The sequence below is a fragment of the Armigeres subalbatus genome, chromosome 2, assembly GCF_024139115.2.
Source record: "Armigeres subalbatus isolate Guangzhou_Male chromosome 2, GZ_Asu_2, whole genome shotgun sequence".
Classification (NCBI taxonomy): Eukaryota; Metazoa; Arthropoda; class Insecta; order Diptera; family Culicidae; genus Armigeres; species Armigeres subalbatus.
The window spans coordinates 97,899,194-97,918,392 of NC_085140.1; the positions used below are offsets into that span (position 1 = coordinate 97,899,194).

General features: G+C 42.8%; 2 protein-coding genes across 8 annotated transcripts in view; one reads left to right on the forward strand and one right to left on the reverse strand.

The window, feature by feature from the left end:
- The window catches only part of LOC134209094 (uncharacterized), an 88,368-nt gene extending 71,417 nt beyond the window's left edge, over window positions 1-16,951 (reverse strand). The window contains exons 1-2 of the mRNA XM_062685071.1: window positions 16,424-16,951; window positions 15,901-16,172 (exon numbers count right to left, since the gene is read on the reverse strand). Of these exons, the coding sequence (XP_062541055.1) occupies window positions 15,901-16,172; window positions 16,424-16,832 (681 nt within the window). The 5' untranslated portion in view covers window positions 16,833-16,951. The remainder of the gene's footprint in view (window positions 1-15,900; window positions 16,173-16,423) is intronic.
- The window catches only part of LOC134210268 (uncharacterized), a 332,517-nt gene that overhangs the window by 165,407 nt on the left and 147,911 nt on the right, over window positions 1-19,199 (forward strand). The window lies entirely within an intron of this gene.

Here is a 19,199-nt window from a genome sequence, read left to right on the forward strand (position 1 = left end):
GAATCCTGACGGGATTCTTTGCAGAATCCTGACGGGATTCTTTGCAGAATCCTAACGGGATTCTTTGCAGAATCCTGACGGGATTCCTTGCAGAATCCTGACGGGATTCTTTGCAGAATCCTGACGAGATTCTTTGCAGAATCCTGAAGGGATTCTTTGTAGGATCCTGAAGAGATTCTTTGCAGAATCCTGACGGGATTCTTTGCAGAATCCTGAAGGGATTCTTTGCATAATCCTGAAGGGATTCTTTGCAGAATCCTGAAGGGATTCTTTGCAGAATCCTGAAGGGATTCTTTGCAGAATCCTGAAGGGATTCTTTGCAGAATCCTGACGGGATTCTTTGCAGAATCCTGACGGGATTCTTTGCAGAATCCTGACGGGATTCTTTGCAGAATCCTGACGGGATTCTTTGCAGAATCCTGACGGAATTCTTTGCAGAATCCTGACGGGATTCTTTGCAGAATCCTGACGGGATTCTTTGCAGAATCCTGACGGGATTCTTTGCAGAATCCTGACGGGATTCTTTGCAGAATCCTGACGGGATTCTTTGCAGAATCCTGACGGGATTCTTTGCAGAATCCTGACGGGATTCTTTGCAGAATCCTGACGGGATTCTCAACAGAATCCTGACGGGATTCTTAACAGAATCCTAACGGGATTCTTCGCAGAATTCTGTCGGTATTCTTTGCAGAATTCTGTCGGGATTCTTTGCAGAATCCTGACGGGATTTTTTGCAGAATCCTTACGGGATTCTTTGCAGAATCCTGGCGAGATTCTTTGCAGAATCCTGACGGGATTCTTTGCAGATTCTTTACAGAATCCTGAAGGATTCTTTGCAGTATCCTGACGGGATTCTCTGCAGAATCCTGACGGGATTCTTTGCAGAATCCTGACGGGCTTCTTTGCAGAATCCTGTCGGGATTCTTTGCAGAATCCTGAGGGGATTCTTTGTAGAATCCTGAGGGGATTCTTTGCAGAATCCTGAAGGGATTCTTTGCAGAATCTTGAAGGGATTCTTTGCAGAATCCTGAATGGATTCTTTGCAGAATCCTGAATGGATTCTTTGCTGAATCCTGAATGGATTCTTTGCAGAATCCTGAAGGGATTCTTTGCAGAATCCTGAAGGGATTCTTTGCAGAATCCTGAAGGGATTCTTTGCAGAATCCTGAAGGGATTCTTTGCAGAATCCTGAAGGGATTCTTTGCAGAATCCTGAAGGGATTCTTTGCAGAATCCTGAAGGGATTCTTTGCAGAATCCTGAAGGGATTCTTTGCAGAATCCTGAAGGGATTCTTTGCAGAATCCTGAAGGGATTCTTTGCAGAATCCTGACGAGATTCTTCTTAGAATCCTGACGAGATTCTTCTTAGAATCCTGACGAGATTCTTCACAGAATCCTGACGAGATTCTTCACAGAATCCTGACGGGATTCTCTGCATAATCCTGACGGGATTATTTGCAGAATCCTGATTCGATTCTTTGCAGAATCCTGACGGGATATTTACAGAATCCTGAAGGGATTTTTTGCAGAATCATGAGGGGATTCTATGCAAAATCCTGAGGGGATTCTTTGCAGAATCCTGACGGGATTCTTTGCAGAATCCTGACGGGATTCTTTGCAGAATCCTGACGGGATTCTTTGCAGAATCCTGACGGGATTCTTTGTAGAATCCTGACGGGATTCTTTGCAGAATCCTGACGGGATTTTTTGCAGAATCCTGACGGGATTCTTTGCAGAATCCTGACGGGATTCTTTGCAGAATCCTGACGGGATTCTTTGCAGAATCCTGAAGGGATTCTTTGCAGAATCCTGAAGGGATTCTTTGCAGAATCCTGAAGGGATTCTTTGCAGAATCCTGACGGGATTCTGTGCAGAATCTTGACGGGTTTCTTTGCAGAATCCTGACGGGATTCTTTGCAGAATCCTGACGGGATTCTTTGCAGAATCCTGACGGGATTCTTTGCAGAATCCTGACGGGATTCTTTGCAGAATCCTGACGGGATTCTTTGCAGAATCCTGACGGGATTCTTTGCAGAATCCTGACGGGATTCTTTGCAGAATCCTGACGGGATTCTTTGCAGAATTCTGAGGGGATTCTTTGCAGAATTATGAGGGGATTCTTTGCAGAATCCTGAGGGCATTCTTTGCAGAATCCTGAGGGCATTCTTTGCAGAATCCTGAAGGGATTCTTTGCAGAATCCTGAAGGGATTCTTTGCAGAATCCTGAAGGGATTCTTTGCAGAATCCTGAAGGGATTCTTTGCAGAATCCTGAAGGGATTCTTTGCAGAATCCTGAAGGGATTCTTTGCAGAATCCTGAAGGGATTCTTTGCAGAATCCTGAAGGTATTCTTTGCAGAATCCTGAAGGGATTCTTTGCAGAATCCTGAAGGGATTCTTTGCTGAATTCTAAAGGGATTCTTTGCAGAATCTTGAAGGATTCTTTGTAGAATCCTGACGAGATTCTTCACAGAATCCTGACGAGATTCTTCACATTATCCTGACGGGATTCTTTGCAGAATCCAGACGGGATTCTTCGCAGAATCCTGACGGGATTCTTCGCAGAATCCTGACGAAATTCTTCGCAGAATCCTGATGAGATTCTTCGCAGAATTCTGTCGGGATTCTTTGCAGAATCCTGAAGGGATTCTTTGCAGAATCCTGAAGGGATTCTTTGCAGAATCCTGAAGGGATTCTTTGCAGAATCCTGACGGGATTCTTTGCAGAATCCTGACGGGATTCTTTGCAGAATCCTGACGGGATTCTTTGCAGAATCCTGACGGGATTCTTTGCAGAATCCTGACGGGATTCTTTGCAGAATCCTGACGGGATTCTTTGCAGAATCCTGACGGGATTCTTTGCAGAATCCTGACGGGATTCTTTGCAGAATCCTGACGGGATTCTTTGCAGAATTCTGACTGGATTCTTTGCAGAATTATGAGGGATTCTTTGCAGAATCCTGAGGGCATTCTTTGCAGAATCCTGAGGGCATTCTTTGCAGAATCCTGAAGGATTCTTTGCAGAATCCTGAAGGGATTCTTTGCAGAATCCTGAAGGATTCTTTGCAGAATCCTGAAGGGATTCTTTGCAGAATCCTGAAGGGATTCTTTGCAGAATCCTGAAGGGATTCTTTGCAGAATCCTGAAGGGATTCTTTGCAGAATCCTGAAGGTATTCTTTGCAGAATCCTGAAGGGATTCTTTGCAGAATCCTGAAGGGATTCTTTGCTGAATTCTAAAGGGATTCTTTGCAGAATCTTGAAGGGATTCTTTGTAGAATCCTGACGAGATTCTTCACAGAATCCTGACGAGATTCTTCACATTATCCTGAAGGGATTCTATGCAGAATCCTGAGGGGATTCTTTGCAGAATCCTGAGGGGATTCTTTGCAGAATCCTGAAGGGATTCTTTGCAGAATCCTGAAGGGATTCTTTGCAGAATCCTGAAGGGATTCTTTGCAGAATTCTGAAGGGATTCTTTGCAGAATCCTGACGGGATTCTTTGCAGAATCCTGACGAGATTCTTCACATTATCCTGACGAGATTCTTCACAGAATCCTGACGGGATTCTCTGCATAATCCTGACGGGATTTTTTGCAGAATCCTGACGGGATTCTTTGCAGAACCCTAACGGGATTATTTGTAGAATACTTACGAGATTCTGTGCAGAATCCTGACAGGATTCTGTGTAGAATCCTGATTCGATACTTTGCATAATCCTAATTCGATACTTTGCAGAAACTTGAAAGGATACTTGGCAGAATCCTGAAGGGAATCCTTGCAGAATCCAGACGAGATTCTTCGCAGAATCCTGACGAGATTCTTCACAGAATCCTGACGAGATTCCTCACAGAATCCTGACGGGATTCTTTGCATTCTCCTGACGGGATTTTTTGCAGAATCCTGACGGGATTCTTAGCAGAATCCTGACAAAATATTTTGCGGAATCCTGACGGGATTCAAGCGAATGGTCATGGATTCGATTCCCAGCCCCTTCACCAAACCCTCGTCAGTCGCCGGATCCGCAGCCCATACGGTGGCGTTTGGGGTACGCGCCTTACCGTCACGGCTGCCTGATGACTACTGACAACTTGTTCTTCTCGGAGGTATTCCTCCAACGTTACCCGGATAAATGGCAACCGAACAATGCAACGATCTAATGGATACACGACATGGACAAACGGACACAATGGACTCACGACGAGATGGACTGGCACCAACAATAATAATGGTAATGGAAATCTAAAAATAGATTCTGTGTAGATTCTGTACAGCAGAATACCACAGTAGATCTCGGCACAGTAGCGGTTAAGTAACACAGAATGCCTAACAAATAAAGAAAAGAATAAAAAAATGCTGCAGAACTCTGCCAAGATTTACGTCTACTTTGACTTTAACAGAATTTGGCCAGGATTCGCCAGATGCTAGAATTTTAGATTTTTTTTATCACGTCAAGACTACAAGCTAAAGTTTTCCTTGCAAAGGTTTACAAAGATGTTTTCGAAATGTTCATAAGGATGCATTGCCTTATTCCGCAAAGATTCTTAAGATAATCCTGAAGGGTGCTGTTCAATATTTTTAAATAATTTTGCAGATTACCTCGCCTAGATTGCCGGAAAGCGCTTAGTTTGTAATCTCTAAACAATTCCAAAAAATAAAATCTTCGAAAAAGGTTAGTAAATGTTGTTTCTATTAATCAGACATTTTGCAAATATGAGCGGGTACACATATGTTATGAATCCTGACCAAATTTATGTTGTTCTCGGTTTTTAACGATGTGAATTGGTGTATCATACTTGTTGGCCTAGCAAAAACAGCAAAAATGCAAAAAATATAGGTCTAATACATATTGATCAATGAACGATCTGGTCCCACTGCTAACAAGCCACTCACATAGTTTACCTCGCTATCGTTTACTATTTGATAGGGAGATGTTTGTTGTTTTTTGTTATCCTACGAAACGATCGCTTTAGATCCGAACCTCCCATGTACTTAAAAACACGCATGTTCAAGCCATACACGTGACGAGCAACAGCTGTTGGCGCGTTCATCGTGAATCATCCTCAGCTTGTTGCTTTTGTACTGGCAAGCAGGCACCGGCCATAATCTCGACGTCGTCGCGTCGCATCGTTGGCTTAGTCGACTGGCTGCTACAAAGATGTGCTCTGTTCGGTTCGCCAAACGCTTGGCTTGTCTCCTCCGGCATCGGTATGGCATGTTTGCACATTCAAGCGGCTCGGTCATGCGCATCCACACCGCATCCATTGCGCGCAAACTACTCATGAACCAAGCTCCCCGTAGTACGTACCTACGTATGTAATTCCGCCGCTTAACTGTGCACGATACGTGAACGCAGTAATAATAATGGCTTAGAAGATGCATATTTGTCTGTGTCGTACACCGGCGTAAAGTCTTTATGCTTCGGTGAGCGCATCATGAATCATGAATTGAGATGTTTTTCCGGAAACCGGTTCGGCGAAATTCTTGCGTTAAGCTTGATGTATACCGAGACCCAACGAATGCTGCTCCCTCACAGAATTGCAAGCAAGCTTGGTAATTGAAAATTGATTTGAATTTGAATAACTCATCTGGATTATCTCAAACGAATCCGCAAGCTCGGCTCGTAGTTCAGATAATTGAACTAGAACTATCGTGATCGTAACATAGCCGTGTCATAACCTCCACAACCGGCAATTCTTCAATAATTCCTGCTGACATGGCGACCCCGATTTATTATATGAATTAAACCCCCCGCAATTTGTCTTCGGAGAGTGCAAATATGTTGGGTCCCGATCATTGTCATTGCTATCTTTCAATTTGCCAACAACTATAATTATCACCGCTCGGCTCGGTGTTATTTTTTTCCCATTGTACGCTATAATCTTCCGGCATTTGTTAGAATTGCCAATTGGACAAAACATGTCTAATTGCACACGCTTCGCGTACCGTTTGATGCCGATTACATATGAGCGGTTACGTAATGTGTCGAGAACCTGAGAACACTCTCTGGCCGGCGGTTGTGGGTGCTGTCAAGGGTCCAACGATCTGTTCGGATTGTGTTGCCTGCCCGCCAGTATACAATTTGTCGGTCAGATCTCTGAAAATTTGCATCTCTGCCATTTAACATTCTAATTGGCCTCCGCCCACCACCTCATAAGCTGCCCTTTACGTATGTAGATTGGAAATGATAAAACACACCCGCAGTAAGGGTGCCACCCCGTCAACTCGGAAGCGAACACATGGATGTAATCTTCCACCAACTACGATTGTCGTTGGTTGGAGAGCTCTAATTCTGGGTTGAGCGTGCTGCCGTGACAGAACTCGGATCTTGGGCGCCAATCGGAACGAAAATATTGCTAACGAGGGTAATTGACACGACACACAACGCGTGATCAATATGCAAAACTCTGCCGGGTTACTTTGTAGCAGCAATTGTATCCGCGCAGGTCATCAGCAGTTGGATAACAAAGGGCATGCAATGGAAATATTCCGTAAATGTGCTGCATCTCGATGTGGGACTATGACGATCGGTATCTTGAATCTGCATATGATTTGTTTCCTGTGAGTTGTGCATTTGATCGATCATTTTTCTAGGAGTTTCTACAAGAATTACAAAAGTTTCTCTCAACCGAATTTCTGGAGAAATTCTTGATCGTTTTTTTTAAACCTGGAAAAATCCCGGGTATCATAGAAAGAATTCCTGAAAGAATTTCTGGGAGTATTCTAGGTGAAACTTACAGCAATTCCAGCAAGAAAACCTTGAAGAAGTTAAATAAAAACATCTACAAGAACTTGTAAATTAATTCCAGCAATAACTCTGTTCTGGCAGCCCTGCCAAGTTAACAATAGACAGGTAATGTCAGTAAACGCGACAAGTAACGTCTCCAGCGGATTGGTAGAGATTTCTACACCGGATCGGCAGAAAGGTAAGGAGTTCGTGAACTCCGTACGCGCTGAAGTAGAAGCGGCAGGTGGTCGTGAAAATAATATGAAGGCAAGTTAAATAAAAAAAATATGAGCAACTCACACTCTTCAATGAGCCCAAAAGCTCGACCGTGAGCTGTGTGCAAAATAGACGGACATAAGCCAAAGGAATGTACCACCTTCAAAGCAAAGGACATGAACGATCGATGGAAGACAGTTTAAGAAGCTCAATTGGGCAAGCGATGCTTGTATCCCCACGACAAATGGCCATGTAAAGCCCTTTCATGCGGAACAGATAAATGTCAGGAAAACCACCATAGATCACTCCATCCTGGGAACCCGTGAGCTGGCACCAATGCGGGGAATGCAGCTTCTTCGTCAGGTTCTATTGCGTATTATACCGATTTCTCTTCATGCTAATGGGAAAACAGCAGAAACCTTTGCTTTCTTAGATGGAGGCTCCGATTCAACCTTCGATGAAAGTTCTATAGTTACGGGGCTGGGCATGACGACTCTACTCTGTATGCAGTGAACAGCGGAGTTACACGGACAGAAGACGATTCTAAACGGGTTCAAATGAAGATATCTGGCAATAATTCCACACTCATGAGGCCACCATGAATGAATTGGAAAACTATTCCACGTCAGGTGTGGTATTTACCATTAAGCGTAGTCCACATTCCTAAAAAGCCTGAGAAGGTGCGTGTTGTATGCGACGCCGCGACTTCAGTGAAAGTAATTTCGCTAAACTCAGATCTCCTCGAAGGGCCAGATATGCTGCAGTCCCTGCCAACAGTCCTTTGTCGATTATGTCAAAGATAGGTGGCCATTAACGCTGACTTAAAGGAAATGTTCCAACAGGTGTACTTCCGAACAGAAAACCGACAAGCTCAACGTTTCTTCTGGCGAAACAACACGACTGAACCGATGCAGGTATTCGTCATGGATGCCGCCATATTCGGCGGAACTTGTTCGCCGTGCTCTGCGCAGTTTGCGAAAAACCTCAACGTTAGTTAACACGCAATTGAGTACTCGCGGGCTGTCGCCGCAGTGTTTGTAGCCGGCACGGAGCGATCCGTTCATAAAAGCGCGTGGCTTAAGCGCCACTCCATTAAGGAGACCACGGCCCAATTTATTTTGCCCGGATGAGACTCTCTCAAGGCGAGTCCATTTAAATTTTCCCGATAAGGATTTATGGATCGGTCCAGCCAGCAACAACGAAAAGTGCCAAATCGGGTCCACCCTATCTTCCCTCTATACCGTACAGCCGCACCAAACACTCAAAGAGTCGGTGAGAGCCCACCAGAACCTAATACACTCTAAGGGAGTGTGCGCCTCTCATCATCGGCAGACTCTCTCCTCTCACCAACAACCATTAATAAGCTGGAAGAAACATAAACAACCCACAGTCAAACTCAACATTTGGAGGACGGGACTCGAAAACTAATAAACAATATCGCGCTGTGACGTTAAACACAATTACTCAATCAAATGGCTAGGGGGACTACATAGAAACATTTTATTGAGGCAAACACATAGCATATTTATTAACTTAATACTAACAGGGGCACATATTGGTTCGGGGTTTGTGGTTTGTTCGTTTTAGTGTTTGTGTTCGTTCATAATTTCTGTTTCCTATCTTGTGTGCGGTTTCTCTTCCCTAGCTCTCTCTTTCGTTTGTGCTCTGTGTTGTGTCTTAATGTGACGTCACTCTTCCACGCAGCGCAGCTGCTGACTAGTCTGCGCTCCTGCTACTTGATGTTATTTTTGTGGTGGCGAAAACGGCTCACGCACGCATGTTTCACGGGTCCGTGATGGCGGACCCAAGCGGTCGTCGGTGGATTGCGACTCGCGAAAATTGTTTCGGCTTCTAGCAGCACATTCGGTTCCTCAGTCTACGACTGGCACAAAAAACTTTCCTCCGCGGCGCCCTCCTCGGACGCCGCACTCCGATAAAAAAGCGATTGGTGACTCACCGGTTTGTATGGGCTTACTGACCCAGTCGATGACCTGCCGGTGGGGTCGACGCTCCCGGCTTGTTGACGCTGGTGAGTGCTTCTCAATGAAGCCGACGCGGCGCGATGGCGATTGCTTGCCGGCGGTTTGACGGACCGGCTAGTGGGCTTCGTCCACGTGGAAGTCCCCGTGCCTTCCCAGACCGATATGGTAACGGATCGGTCCGCTTCTGGCTGGCTGGTAGTTGCCAGGAATATTCCGTCCGTTTGGGGGGGGGGGTTGCGTCGCGCTTGGGTGCGATAATTTGCTGCGGGTGGGAAATATCTAGCCAATCTGGCGAAACAAAATACTTGAGCACTAGCACATCATGTCACATTTAGAGCACATTTTACCTATCTAGATGGTGGCATTTGCCAACATACCGCACACAAATATTCACGCACACTTTTGGAATATAACTATTGGAGAACGAACAATAAATTAATTAAATAATTACATCTAACGCCACTATAGGAAACATACTTCAGACGATTGAAAAACAAATTAGCAAACGCGGACACTTCCAACTCATTGGCTGATCACGGACGAAATGATTGAGTCCGTGAATCCTCAGATTAAGGAAGGTGGGCTCGGACACAACCGGAAATACGGCATTTCCCGGCTCCCTTCGTGTATGATCGTGACCTTATTGGTACGATGGATAATCTGACACGAAAGTTGTGCTGCTTTCCCTCTCCCACCTTATCCAGAAAACAAATGGCCTCGACCTTAGAGAGCCTGGCTAATTGATAAATGCCCGCTTGCCTATGTTAAGGGATCTGTTATCCTAAACTATTGGCGATTTATAGATTGCCTTTCTTACAACCTATCTTATGAGAACTATTTACAGGTATTTATGTACAAAAAATATTAACAATATTCCTGACTGCTACATGTTGGACAACCATTATGTCGACGACTTCTTGGATAACGTCGACACGGTCGAGAGCGACTACCAACAGCGACACAGCTGTCGAAGGAGGTAAAGTTAATTCATCAGCGAGGAGATTTCGATCTACGACATTGGCTGTCTGGATGGAAGTGTTGGAAAGATTCGGCGAGGAACCTTCGGAAGCGACAAAAAAAAACTTCGTTATGGGTAAGGACTGGCGTGCAGAACGAGTTTTGGGCATGATATGGTTACATGATATGGAGTATCTACCCCACAAAAAGAGAGCTACTAAGTCTGGTGATGAGCATTTTCGATCCGCTCGGACTAGTGGCAAACTTCGTTATTCATGGCAAAGTTCTAGTTCAAGATGTATGGAGAGCCAACACCTTACTTACTTATGGATCCTGTACACCTCCGGTGGTGCAAAAGGACGACTTGAAAGATCTTCATCCTGAGCGTTGTCCAGCTATCGCTTTAACCTGTTGCCAGGTTAGATTTCCGTCGACTTTTTTTATTTCTTTATTGTGGCTTCACCGCCATGAGCCTCTGGGTCTGCCTCTGCTGCGATGTCCCGCTGGCTTCCAGTCTAATGCTTGTTTACAGATTTCGTTTCCGCCCCTACGTAGAGTGTGGCCGACCCAGCCCCACTTCCGGTCCCGAATTTCTGTTGCTATCGGTCTCTGGTGACAACGACGATGGAGCTCGTTGTTTGAGATCCAGTTGTGAGGCCACCAGGCCCGAATTATATACCGCAGGCATCTGTTGATGAACACCTGCAGCCGTTGAGTGTTCTCCACTGATACACACCATGTTTCGCAAGCGAATAAAAGCACAGATTTCACGTTAGAGTTGAAAATTCGTATTTTGGTGCGTTCACTTATCTGCCTGTTTTTCCAGATATTTCTTAAATTCGCAAAGGCAGCCCTTGCTTTCTTGATCCGTGTGCCTATGTCGATCATGGTACCGCCGTCTGACGCCATTTGGCTACCAAGATATTGGAAGCTTTCAACATTCTCCACTGGTTGCCCGGCTACTGTGAAACTGGAAGGAGTCACCGTGTTTACATCCAACGATTTGGTTTTGTTGACGTTGATGACTAAACCTGTCGAAGAGGAGCGCTCGGCAAGGTCGTTGAGCTTACTCTGCATATCAGAGCGCCGTTGAGCGAAGAGTGCAACGTCATCAGCCAATTCGAAGTCATTTAGGTGTTCCATTGTTATAGACTGCCATAACAGCCCGCGGTTTGGTCCACGGTCAATCGCACCTACCAGAATCTCGTCGATTACGATAAGGAACAGTAACGGTGATAGAATACATTCTTGCATCACATCAGCTACGACCTGGATAGGATCGGACATCTTTTTCGTAGTCAGTGAATACCAAGTAAAGGGACTTGGAATTCGTTGACCTGCTCCAGAATGATACGCAGAGTGACAGTGACCGCCGGAGAGTCGCATCGATCTTCTCCTGAATCCGGGCTAAGATAACTTTGCCTAGAACTTTGAGAACGGTACATAGCAACCTAATGCCTCGCCAGTTATCGCATACAGTCAGGTTACCATTTTTGGGCACCTTCACTAAGATACCTTGCATCCAGTTGACCGGGAAAGTTGCGGTATCCTAGATATTACGAAATAAACGATGCAGTAGTTGAGCGGATGTCATGGGGTCAGCTTTGAGCATCTCGGCTGATATGCGATCGACCCTTGGGGCTTTATTCGATTTCATGCTTTGGATGGCTGTTTAAATCTCTAGCATTGATGGAGCTTCGGTATTGACGCGTGTTATTCGTCGGATCCTAGGCAAATCATGCCGAGGTGGTGGTGGCCTGGCTGGCACTTGAAAAAGTTGTTCGAATTGCTCGATCCAGCGTTTCAGCTGGTCAGTTGGGTCGGTCAATAATTGATCATGCGCGTCTTTCACAGGCATCGTTGCATTCTTCGCCCCGCTTAGGCGTCGTGAGATATCGTAGAGGAGGCGAATGTCCCCGGTTGCTGCGGCTCTCTCTCCTTCGTCGGCCAGAGGCCTTCTCAAGAGCCGAGTATCGTTGACGGGCTAAAACTTTGGTTACTCTGGTTTTCGATCGCTCTATCGCGATTTTGGCTTCTCTTCGCTCCTCTATCTTCCTCCAGGTCTCATCGGTGATCCATTGTTTTCTCTGGGTGCGCAGTTCGCCCAGATTATTCTCGCTTGTGGCGATAAAGGCACTCTTGATGGCGGTCCACTGGCCTTCATGCTGTCACCTTCCGGAATATCTGCAGCACGTGTCTCCAGTTCTTCAACGAAGGACCGTTTCACCGTGGCATCTTCCAGTCGGCGTGTGTTGAACCGACGTCCAACTCTCTCCTCCTGCCGACGAATCCGCGCAATGCGCAGGTGTATTTCGCCGATGAGGAGGTGATGATCAGATGCGATATCGGCACTACGTTTATTCCGTACACCGAGAAGGTTCCGTTTCCATTTTCGGCTGATGCAGATGTGGTCGATTTGATTTTCTGTAAAGCCGTCACGGGAGACCCACGTGACCTTGTGAACCGGTCGATGAGGGAAGAGCGATCCCCCAATCGCCATGTCGTTATTACCATAAAATTCTGCGAACAGCTCTCCGTTTTCGCTCTTTTCACCGAGACCATGGCGTCCCATAATGTGCTCATGGTTCGAGTTGTCGAATTCGATCTTTGCATTGAAGTCGCCCAAAGAGATCTTGATATCACCCTTCGGAATTCTATCTACGACGGCATTGAGTTGACTGTAGAAGTTCTCTTTGTCTTGCAGATTGGCAGCATCGGTTGGCGCATAACATTGGATTATAGTAAGGTTTTGGACCCGTGTTCTAAATCTGACAACGATTATCCTTTCACTTATAGGTTCCCACTTCATAAGCGCAGAGTGTGCCTGAGCGCTTAGTAGGAAGTTAACTCCGCGATGCCGGGGAGCGTGTTCACCTCGTAAACCAGAGTATAGCAGAACTTGTCCCGATGGCGTTCTGTGTTTTCCAAAGTTTGCCCAACGGACTTCACAAAGTCTCAGGATCTCAAGCTTCATGTGGCGTGCCTCATTGTCAAGTTGTACCAATTTGCCCTGCTGGGCTAGGGTAAAAACGTTCCATGTTCCTATTCGTGTCCGTTGTTTCGCGCTAAGAATCGTCGCCGTAAAATCAGTCCGTATTCCTCCATTATCGGATTCTCGAACAAATTAATGTTTGGGGAACAGTAGGTTGTTGGCCCAAGGTTCCCTATCCACCGGGATGGGGCTGCCATCTTAGGTATAGCTTCCGGGGAATACCATTTCATACTCAGTCACTGGATGCCAAAATAGACGCTGTTGGAGCCGCACCTTCTTGGTGAACATACGCTCGATCAGTCGGGTCAAATTTGTTTAAAGTCTCACACCAGGATTAGGCTAGTGCGCTTTGAGCGGCACACGGTCGCTTTGATAGACCCTGCTTGGGGTCACATGCAGCTTTTTATAGAAGCTCAACAGAGCCCACTGTCGAACCCCATCCACATCCTAGGCAGACCCCACAGGACGCACCCTCTCACTCTAGCTGATGTCAGAAGGACAGGCTACACTACCAGCTAAGTACGCAACCCTTAGCTGGCGGTCAATTGTCATCGGAAGACCCGTGGAAGCGTGAGTATTGGAACTTGTGAGGACCAGAGCTATGTTAGGCGCCCCTTCCCGGATGTCAACTCACCATTTCGTAGCCCTCCCCTCCCTTCGTGGACTACTGGTGGAAATTCTTTATGAAATCCTGCGAAATTTTTATGGAAGTTTAAAATAAATCTGAAAGACCTCATGAAGGAATTCTATAAATAATTCATAGACGATTTTCAGGCAAAACTTAAAGAAGTTGCGTTGATAACAGAGAGTGCTTTGATTCATATTTTAGGTAATTAAAAAAAAAAAAAAAATATATATATATATATATATATATATATATATATATATATATATATATATATATATATATATATATATATATATATATATATATTACAGCGATTCCACGGGAAAAGAATAGAGTTGAAAAAAAAAGTTGTCCAATTTTGCTCAAAATCGCTTGGTATGTTCTTCATCGAAAATAATTAGACCCGTATTTTTTTATTTTTTTATTAGGGTGACCATGTTCGATATAGGGTTACCAGAAAAATCGCTATTTTTCGAAATTTTTTATTTTTAAAAAATCATAACTTTTGAACCACTGGATCGATTTGCAATATTTTTTTATGGATAGAAAGCTTATTACTTCTAGTTCTTACTAAAATTTTTGGTTTGGTGTATTGGTGTACTCAAATTTGCTAAAATGGTCAAAATATTCGTTTTTTAAGATTTTTTAAATGTTGGACCACAACGACTATATATTTTTATATTTTTTTATGAAAATTCAAATATTTTTACTTAACATATCAAAAAATTAGAAATGTTCATCGAGCCGTTTTTGAGTTACATTTTTTTGAAAATTTCAAGTTTTCTGCCCATACACACATGGAATGAACGTTCAGCGATTCCACGGAAAAAGAATAGAGTTGAAAAAAAAAGTTGTCCAATTTTGCACAAAATCGCTTGGTATATGTTCTTCATCGAAAATAATTAGACCCGTATTTTTTTATTTTTTTTTATTAGGGTGACCATGTTCGATGTTCAATGTTCAATTAAAACTCAGCATTTAATTTGATTATTTTAATTTTTCATAATTCATCAAAAAAATAATTCATAGCAAAATTCTTACAATTTAACACACTTTTCTTCATCTGAAAACGAAAACCGTTTCACGATAATGTAATTTTCATTTTGTGGCTTAAAGTAATGAAACGATTGTGTCCGCGAGATTTGTTTTACACGAGTATAACGGTTCTTAATTTTTTTTCCATTGCATTGTAATCTTTTTCCGAGAAAAACTCGTAATATATTTTGGAATATACTTTAGAAACAGCCCAAGAGTAAAGTTCGTATGCAGTTGTAATATGATGGTCTTGTAAACTTGCTTTTGAAGCGTTTCGCTTTAGAACAACTCCTAAAGCGTCACAAGGCCCTTTTCCATGGCAAGTGGCAAAAAAGTTCCACTCTGCTTTAAGACCGAAGTCTTTTTACATGTGGCACAAATTGAAAGCAGTCATCTTATTTTTGTATTGACTGCCTCATCCATCAGAAAAAAATTGATATTTTTCAGGTAAGGTAGCTTTTTTTTAATGAAATTCACACAATTTGTTATAAACAGCCGAACGGCAACATGGTTATGTTTAGTAAATTCTGCGATTGCTATGAAGCTTGTAAACTTTAAATTTTGTGCTTCATCCTTATAATATATGGCAAAAGGATGGATTGTGCATTGAGCGTTTGCCCAATGAAAACCTTGTATAGCGTCCTGAATAACAAAAGAGTAATTTTCAGAGAAGTCAGCAATTATAATGCAATCAGTTGCTTCCAAATTAATTTTAAGTTGTTTTAAGTAGTTTCCTTGTTGCTCTGCATTAAAATAATGTGGAGATAATTCGCTTAATTTTTCTAAAAATGTTTCCACATACTCTTCTGCATCCATTCGCATTGAATTTAAATGACAACGATCTGTTTGCTTCCATTGTTTAAATTCTAAGGAATCGACATTTTCAAGAAAATTCATCAGGTCATTCTCCAGTGTCTGCGTACCCGGGCAATGATCACAGGTTTTCAACCAACATTTCTCTGTAGGATTTTCACAAAGTATTTTAAAAAACAAGTCATGATACGTTTTTAAATGGTTATGAATAAGTTTCTTGTCCTTAAGGGTTTTAAACATAAATTTAACATTCTGATGATAAATGCATACGCAGACAGTATGCGTTCCACTTGAACCAGCTAGAATACAATTTTTTTGGGCGGCTGCTGGAAAACATTGAAAATCCAATTTTAAAAGTAAAATATTGCTCTTTGAAAATTGAATAAATTTCACGAAGGTTACATAAAAGTAACCTGCGCTGTACATGCTCTTTTTCTCCTGCCATATTTTCAACAACGAAATCCCTTTTCCCAGGACATGCTCTGCTTATCTCGTCACTATTATAAAAGTCCCTAACTACAGTTAGAGTATCATCGCTCAAAGACAACATATTTACTCTGGTCTCCGGTGTGCTCATAAAACCTTTTTCAATCTGTAATTGCTTTGCACGTTGAGCAGTTCGTTGGGAAACACCGAATTCTTGCATCATTTTGTATGCAGTCCAGGATTTGAGAAGTGAAGTTAGAATCCTATATCGATCGTTTCTGTCAGATATTTCATCAAATTTTGCCTTCATTTGTTGAAGAATTTCCTGACCGTCTCCGGGTTTCTGGGCACCAGCGCTACCAATTGATTCAGCACTCGTTGATTCCAAAGAAAACAAAGATTCTGAAAACAAGATGGAAAAATAACTATTAGTTAGGAGCATGTTTCTTCATATAATGTAATACATATTGTATTCGATTATTCTATTTTGTTGCATGATAGGCAACTGCTCTACAAATTGAGCTACTAGGTCGGATTAGGTAAGATTATACGGAACTGATGTTTTTCAATTTTCTGAATAATCGAGTACAACTAGTATAACGTAGCAAATCATGATGTCTGAATGAACAAAAAGAAGAGATTATTCTACTTACCAACACTAGGAACAGCGTCAATTTCCGATGATCCAGCGGCATTGGGATCGATTATTTCGAAACCACCATTATTGATGTTTGCTGGTGCGGCGAAATTGTTCACTCTAGATGGTCCCGCAACGGCGAAAATATTGGTGCCTGATGGTCCGGCAACGGCGAGATCATCAAGTTTCGATGGTTCAGAAACGGTGAGTTCTTGATTTTCACATTCTATATTAACTGCACTTGGAGCTGCTGGCTCGTTTCCTTTCTTGATAATGCGATAAAGTCGGCAATAGCAGGTATTACAAATGTAGGAACAGCTTTTATCCAATTTTTTTCTCCTTTCCGCTGCATAATCATACAGTTTAGGAGTAAGTTTCCTGTAACAATTACTCCAAACATGGCAATTTGAGCATTCGTGCTTCATTGTATTAAACGTTTCTTCAGTAAGGCAACTGGACAATTTCACTGATTTTCTTGACTGACATATACTTTATCTTATAGACCACTTTTAATAGTCCCTTTGGGTATCATTTAGGTAGAGTGAACAAGGAAAAGGAGACAGATGAATCATAATCAAAAAAGAAAATACAATGAATTACCTGCATCAAAAATATTGAAAACATATAAACAAAGCAGGTAACCTATTGTATGGATTGCTGAAAACCAACCTTTTTGAAAAACGACATATTGCTTTGCCGATTTTGGAGAATGAAGTCATCAATAACAACACCAGACTATTCCGATTGAATTATTTTCAACTATTGCGATTCGTAAATTCTTCTAATAAACGAGACCAAACAAACACTCTTGAATAACATTTTCATACTTTTGATTTAATTTGAGCTATTTGAAATAGTGGAGAATAACGTTCATTCCATGTGTGTATGGGCAGAAAACTTGAAATTTTCAAAAAAATGTAACTCAAAAACGGCTCGATGAACATTTCTAATTTTTTGATATGTTATGTAAAAGTTTTTGAATTTTCCTAAAAAAATATAAAAATATATAGTCGTTGTGGTCCAACATTTAAAAAATCTTAAAAAACGAATATTTTGACCATTTTAGCAAATTTGAGTACACCAATACATCAAACCAAAAATTTTAGTAAGAACTAGAAGTAATAAGCCTTCCATCCATAAAAAAATATTGCAAATCGATCCAGTGGTTCAAAAGTTATGATTTTTTAAAAATAAAAATTTTCGAAAAATAGCGATTTTTCTGGTAACCCTATATCGAACATGGTCACCCTAATAAAAAAATGAAAAAATACGGGTCTAATTATTTTTGATGAAGAACATACCAAGCGATTTTGAGCAAAATTGGACAACTATTCTTTTCCCGTGGAATCGCTGTATATATGGTATATAAAAATAAATCCACTTGCGTATCAAAACGGAATCTCTGAATTCACTATAGCCGATGCCAACTGCGCCCCGTGCACTACCAGAAAAATATGTAATCCTTAGCTCACGGATTTTTGTCATCGCTCGATCCTTACAAGCGTAAGATTGATTTTTTTGGAGGACCCTAGCTGATTTGACGCTCCTTCCTCACAGTCGTTTTGCTCTGAGTATTATGAAACTGTTATCAGCCTGTATTCGGGACAACCGACGCAAAGTAGTTCTGAGACCGGACCGGACCGATTCACGTGTTATTCTTATCGTTGTTGTCATCGGTCCCGTCTGTTGTCGCCCAGTCAGTGGCCGAAGTGACAAGCAGCAAATCAATCAACACTTTCATTATCACCTGGTGGGTGAGCTGCATTGTCGTAGTGGGACACTTCGAACTGAAACAGATAGCGGGCGGCGTGGTGTCGTCTCTATCGACAATTGACCAAGGGCGATTGGGAAGTAGTCATCGTACGTCAATCTCACCACCGTGCTAACAAGCTGTAGGGTCGTTTCGTGTGGTGCAAACGGAATCAACTTTTTTTTCCGAAAGGTCAATCCGTTGACAACTTTTATTTGAAAAGTTTGAAAGCTCAATCAAAGTTTGTTTTTTCGTTGAAGGCCACTTTCTCTCGTTGCTCGTTTATTATGGATACTGGAACTTATGGAACTTATTGGTTTATTATGGATATAATTGAAGCTGTAAAAAATGCGAATAATAATTTGTCAGCTACGAGGAAGAAATTAATGACAGACAAGTTCAATCCCTAGGGTCAGGGCCGGATTTATGGGGGGGCCGGGGGGGCCATGGCCCCGGGCCCCCACAAATCTTATGTACCAAAACCATCCTTTTTTGTACATTTTGGGGCCCCCACATACCGTCGGCCCCGGGGCCCCCTTCCGGCTAAATCCGGTCCTGCCCCGGGGCCCCCTTCCGGCTAAATCCGGTCCTGCCTAGGGTAGATCATCTACATTCATAGCGGCGGATAATGTAACCATTAGGGGCCACCAAGGGCGTCCCTGTTGTAAAATTTAATTCAATATGTACAATTGAGGAGCAAATAACTCCACAAATCACTTTGCTGACATCTTTCTACGATCTCGCTAGCACAGAACGCGGCGTCGTCATCATCGTTGTCATATTCTACAAAGAAGCCACCCATTAAAATCGTTTGTAGTACGTAGTGATTGATGCTAAGGTAAACACTAAGAGGAAGAAAAAACATTGGAGCACTCGGCTGTGAAATCATTTGCCTGCGTATTATTTTGTTTTTATTCTCTCCGACGCAATGTTTACAATTTGGTTTCTGTTGTATGTCTGTTTGGCTGTTCGCGGAATGTCGACGAACGCAGCAGGCTGCTTTTAAATGGGTGAATATTTCGCAAAATTTAATTCTAGTAGA